This window comes from Mercenaria mercenaria, chromosome 1 (assembly GCF_021730395.1).
Source record: "Mercenaria mercenaria strain notata chromosome 1, MADL_Memer_1, whole genome shotgun sequence".
Lineage (NCBI taxonomy): Eukaryota > Metazoa > Mollusca > Bivalvia > Venerida > Veneridae > Mercenaria > Mercenaria mercenaria.
The window spans coordinates 99361790-99367789 of NC_069361.1; the positions used below are offsets into that span (position 1 = coordinate 99361790).

Genomic DNA, 6000 nt, shown 5'->3' on the forward strand with positions numbered 1-6000 from the left:
GGGAGGAGTTAGATGAAATTTATCAACAAAAACTAGACCTATCCATTGAGAGAGCTGAATCAGTAAAATTTTATAAATTTTAATTTCTCAAGAAAGAACAGTAATTTCCACAGCAGTTTTTTAAGCAATTCTCCCTTAACATGGACTGTTTTAATTGTTTAGAAATTTCAGTTGCTTGGAGAGTTATTTGGAATTTATTTATCAAGTTAAACTTATTTGTAGGTATATTGATAGTGTTAAACACATTACAAACAAAAAATTTAAATAAGAACTTTCTTTGTTAATCGTTTGATTTCAGCTTATTAATAGACTGTACATAATTTACTACATTTCAGGTACAGGTTTCACTTCTACAAGAAAAACTACATCTGCTCAATACTCAGGCATCAGCCTGCATTCAAGGTTTGCAGGTAAGTGATGTTGCCTATTTCATATTCAGGTGCACTGACTATTGAGCTAAAATACTGCTAAAAAGTAGTTAAGCCCAGTGAAACAAAATACAGTAAAACCTGTCCTCTTAAACAGCCAGCCAAGGGAGTGGGAAAAAGTGGCTGTTTACAGCAGGCGGCTGCTTAATGCAGGTAATTTATAGAATGAATGACCATTTTGGGAAATGAGACCATGGCTGCTTAAGACAGGTTGGCTGTTTAATAGAGGTGACCTTGAAAGCAGGTTTTATTGTAGTCTAAAATAATCAATTCAAGTCTTCTGGAATAAGTGAGAGAGTTTCGAGTTATGGAGATGACAGTACTAACATTTATCAACTGTATCTTGAAATTTCTCCGTTTCCTAATACTAAATTTGTTAGCTGTCTTGATTTTTGAAAAAAATCTGGGAGGTATTGTCATCACTTGATCATCTGCATTAGTTGAAATTTTTTTTAGATCTATCTTTTCGCAAAAACTATATAAGAGCTACAGCTCTGAAACTTTGCACACTTGTTTATCATTATTAGGGGACTATGTAGGCCAAGAACTTTAACTCTTATTTGCATTTTGTCAGAATAATGGCCCTTTTTGTACTTAGAAAATCTGAAATATTACTCTTCTTATATTACTCATATTGTCCAGCACTTGCAGACGAGCATTGGCACCCACAGGGGGTGCTCTTGTTTTTGATATGCAGCAAAATGAAATATTACAGATCTTACTTAGACAAAATAAAAGATGTAAACTAGGTTATTATTCTGGAAAGTAATGTTGGGATAGAACAGTTGTACTTTGTTTAGGGTGCATCCGTGGCTGAGCGGTTAAGGTCACTGACTTTGAATCACTTGGCTCTGACTGATGTGGGTTCGAGCCACACTTAGGGTGTTGAATTCTTCATGTGGGGAAGCCATCCAGCTGGCTTACAGAAGGTTGGTGGTTCTCTCCAGGTATCCAACCATGATGAAATAATGCACGCAAGTGCACATGGGGTCTTCCTCCACCATGAAAAGCGGTAAAGTCGCCATATGACCTATTATTGTGTCCGTGTGATGTTAAAACAACAAAAATTGTATTGTTTATCCTCTGTGCATGTTGGCATTATTGTTAAGAATTACCATCACAGAAGAAAATGTTTACCTTGCACAACAGATGTATATAGTAGAATGACCAAACTGTTCATTATTTTCTCCAGGAGATTTCAGCAGAACTTGATCATTCACACTGCATTCAGACTGGATCCACCAATACTGTGATACAGCCTGAGACTGGTACTCTTACTGTGTGACAAAAGAAGAGTCATCCCGTCTTGTCAACTGCATAGCTATGGATATAATTGAGTGATCTGTTCTTGGTTGGAACTGAACTGTGAGACTGTGTGTGGAGTTATTCCCTCTTAGTAGGAACTGTAACTGAACTGTGTTATTCTAGAACTGAACTGTGAGACTGTGTGTGGAGTTATTCCCTCTTAGTAGGAACTGTAACTGTTGGAGACTGTGATGTGTGGAGTGTTATATTCCCTCTTAGTAGGAAACTGTAACGTGTGGAGATGTGGATGTGTGAGTGTTATTCCCTCTTAGTAGGAACTGTAACTGTGAGACTGTGTGTGGAGTTATTCCCTCTTAGTAGGAACTGAACTGTGAGACTGTGTGTGGAGTTCTTAGTAGTTCGAGTTGTATTATCCCTCTTAGTAGGAACTGAACTGTGAGACTGTGTGTGGAGTTATTCCCTCTTAGTAGGAACTGTAACTGTGAGACTGTGTGTGGAGTTATTCCCTCTTAGTAGGAACTGTAACTGTGAGACTGTGTGTGGAGTTATTCCCTCTTAGTAGGAACTGTAACTGTGAGACTGTGTGTGGAGTTATTCCCTCTTAGTAGGAACTGTAACTGTGGAAAAGTGATTGAGTTTCACCCCCTTTACCAGGAAAGTAGCTGTTTGAGTCGCCTACTGTTACTGTGGCACATGTGATGGAGTTTAAATCCCATTTAATCATAGCTGTGACAAAAGTACCGTTAACATATTTCATTTCGCTGGAACTGTAATTGTTGTAAAGGTTATGGAGTTTATTTGACTGTCCAGAATGAGGCAAAACAATTAGTCCCATTTAACTAGAAAAAGAAGTCATGGAGTTATGAAATTCTAGTGACAGGAACTGTATCTGTGAATTAGTAGAACTTTATCAGTTTTCTGTTACACATTCTGTGCTGTCTTAATAATACTTTAGCTCAGCTTTTTGAAAAAAATTTTAGAATATATCTCTAGCTATTTTGTTGAAATTGATGTAAATTATGACCCGTTTTTGACTTAGATAATTTGGTTGAAGTTTTGTGTGCAAGTTACTCTCAAGTAAATATCTCAGTAACAACAGTAGTTACTGTATGAATTGGATTTATACCACATTATTCTATCCAGTCATCAGACATAATTGAAATAACTTGCATGTAAGCAGGTTTCTTGGAAAGTTTTAAATCAATTGATGTCTTTGAGGTCATACGGTGACATTACTTGGTAGATTTCATACCTCAAAATTACATTTTGTATACATGTTATAGATATGCTTCTTTTTAACTTGAAGTTTTGCATGTACCATAGGTTTTGCAGTTAGTCTTTGGTGTCATGGAATGTCCACTCTGAGCCAGGTTCCATAATTTTGACTTACAAAATTAATAATGCCCCGTTTTCAACTTTTGGTATATTTCTTTGTTTGTATGTTGCTAATATTTTGGATGTAGCAGTCATTTGAGAGCTCTTGTCTTCTGAGCAGTTAATTACTTCATTCTTGATTACCAACAAAACTAGTTAAATTTTCAGATTGTTCATTTTATAATATGTGATGATAACTGAATTTTACAAGTACAAGCTTTATACACGTAGTCATTCAATATCTTTGGAAATAGATATGTTATATTTAGAAACACATAGTCATAAAATTTTGCCTTTATAAAAAATAGGCTTGAATGGTTATTTAGTTTTATTGTCTGACTATACTTCAAGTTATATTTGGTATTTAATTGCTACATGATGAAATTTAAATGTCATTGTTTCTAATTGTATTTTATAGATGTGAAATAAAATTAAGATGTAAAAAAAAATTATTCTAACAATCCTATTAGGTAAACAAAGAAGGCTGAAAATTGTGTTTTATTATGCAACAAGTCATATCACTGATGTTACAATTATTACATCATGGTATCAAACAGCATAGCTGCACGCTGAAAAAGACACCAACAGTAAACAAATATTTGATGGATGTCGTCAAGGAAGGATATGATAGTTCTTGATAATGTGTTAGAATTGAATAATATATCTCAAACAGTGATTTGCTAAGATTGAATGAAACCATCGTCTGTCATTTAGATGCGTATTATTATATCACTCAAGCTGTGCCCTTGTAATATAATTCCTTCGCATCTGAACTTCAGACAATGATTTTATTCAATGACAGATCACTGTTTCGGATATATTATATCTTAAATATGAGTTTGTTTCTGTTGCTTGATGTTACATTTTATGCTTCTGAAGGACCTTATTGCAGATTTTATCAATTATCTCAACAGTACTGAGCTTTGTTCAGTAGAGTTCAGGCCATTGATACAGAGTGAGAGATGTTTTGCACATTTCTTTACCTCTCACGAACAGACTCAAGTCAAATTTGCTTGGTTGCATTCTATGCTTCCAAATGATAATTTTATGGTTTTTGTTTCGAGGTAGTCAGTAGTGACAGTGTTTGTAATATTATCTTTCATATTCTAAGAAAATTTAGTTCAGTAAAATACAAAATTATTAAATTGTGAGATCCTCAGAGACAAGGTGATTATTCCCTGTGATGAATAGAGGAGAGACTTGTTCAAATTTGTTTATCCGCCACCTCTTAGTCATGAAGGGAAGCTGTCAGTTACCTTTGAGAACAAATCAATCTTTGTAAGGCTGTAGCCTGGCTAACTAGGTCACATCAATGAAAAATGTTGAGAACACTCCACTGGCCACATTTTCTACCTGATGTACATGAAACACTTGGTCAGAATGTTTAAAGGAGTACGAAGGATTTACATAAAAAAATATCTCCTGATTAGAAATTTCAGAAAAAATAATTTGCCTTTATTAGATTGCAACTGTATCATATATAAAAAATATCATATAAAGCAAGAAAATTTATGTTAAGTAATATGTGTCCAGATTACAACAGGTATTAACATTAGGCCATTTAGTTTACGAAAGCACCAGAAATCAGACGTTTACCTTAAAATTTTGTTTAAACATCTCATTTGAAAGGGACTTCAGTTTGGAAGTGGCAGTGGGTGCAGTACCTAGAATCTATCTAGAGATTTGGCTACTGGATCTCTTGACAACCCGTAAATATGAGCCTCACCAGGTAACCAGTGTTCAAGTATAATGCATTGTATTGCATGATGGTGGAGGAAGAATTTCAAAATAAGTTGTCATAAAGTTACTCTTCAAACAGCACTTGTTCTGCACAGATATTTTCTGCTGTTGTTTCCCCTTGAGAAGCCATCTGAACTTAAAACTTTCAAATGACATTGTAATAACCATTTCCAGTAAGTCACCATGATTTTTCCAAAAAGCAAACCAAAGCAAGAATTTGTCAACAAAGAAACAAGTGCAAAGTTCCAGATTTATATGGCGTAATGGATGCTTAAAATTTATCCAATATTGTGTTTTTCTTTGGATTACTTCTGTTTCCTGTCAATAAAAAACAACAACATTGAAACAAACTAGAAATTGTTGTGCCTACCAAAGTCTTGAGGGTGGGCACTTAGAGTTGCCCTTTGTCAGTCCGTCTGGCTGTCTGTCCAAAATTGTGTTGAGCATATTTAAAAAAGTATTTGATCCAGAGTAATCAAACCTTACAGGATTGCTATTCAGCATGTGAAGTTGTGCCCTGGTGTTTTAATTGGGATTGTAAACAGCCAGACCAGAGTTGTGACCCTTGATTAATTAAAAAATAGACATAAAACAGGCCGAAACATTTGTGTCACATGTATCTCAAAAAGTATTTTATCTAGGATAATGAAACATAGGAATATTATTCAGCATTTAAAAATGTGCACTTAAGGCCATGGTTATGGCAAAAATATGCATAAAAGGGTGTAAAAGTTTATGTCGCACGTATGTTAAAACATATTTCACATGGAGTCATGAAACATACCGGTAATAGGAATATTATTTAGCATGTGAAGTTGTGAACCTGGGATTTTGTTTGGGATTTCTGTCAGACCAGAGTTACAGCCAGTGATTTAGTCAAAAATATGCTTAAAGGGTATACAAGTTTGTATTGCATGTATCTAAAAAGGTGTTTGACTAAGTCATTAGACATGAAAGGATCGTTATATATAGCATGTGAAGTTGTGCACCTGTTGTTCTGTTTTACATTTCACTCGTCCAGACAAAGTTTATGTATGTCCTTTACTTAGTAAAAATACACAGTAAGTGCTTAAAAGTTTGTGTTCCATATACCGTAAAAAATATTTGACCTAGAGTTATGAAATCTTGTGGGACTATTATTCAGCATGTATTTGTGCATCTGACTTGTTTTGGATTTCACTCTGCAAGACCA

General features: G+C 34.7%; 1 protein-coding gene across 1 annotated transcript in view; it reads left to right on the top strand.

The window, feature by feature from the left end:
• Positions 1 to 1834, top strand: part of LOC123529040 (uncharacterized) — a 62512-nt gene extending 60678 nt beyond the window's left edge. The window contains exons 7-8 of the mRNA XM_053518423.1: positions 336 to 410; positions 1621 to 1834. Coding sequence (XP_053374398.1) covers positions 336 to 410; positions 1621 to 1713 — 168 coding nt within the window. The 3' untranslated portion in view covers positions 1714 to 1834. The remainder of the gene's footprint in view (positions 1 to 335; positions 411 to 1620) is intronic.
• The last annotated feature ends 4166 nt before the right edge of the window (positions 1835 to 6000 follow it).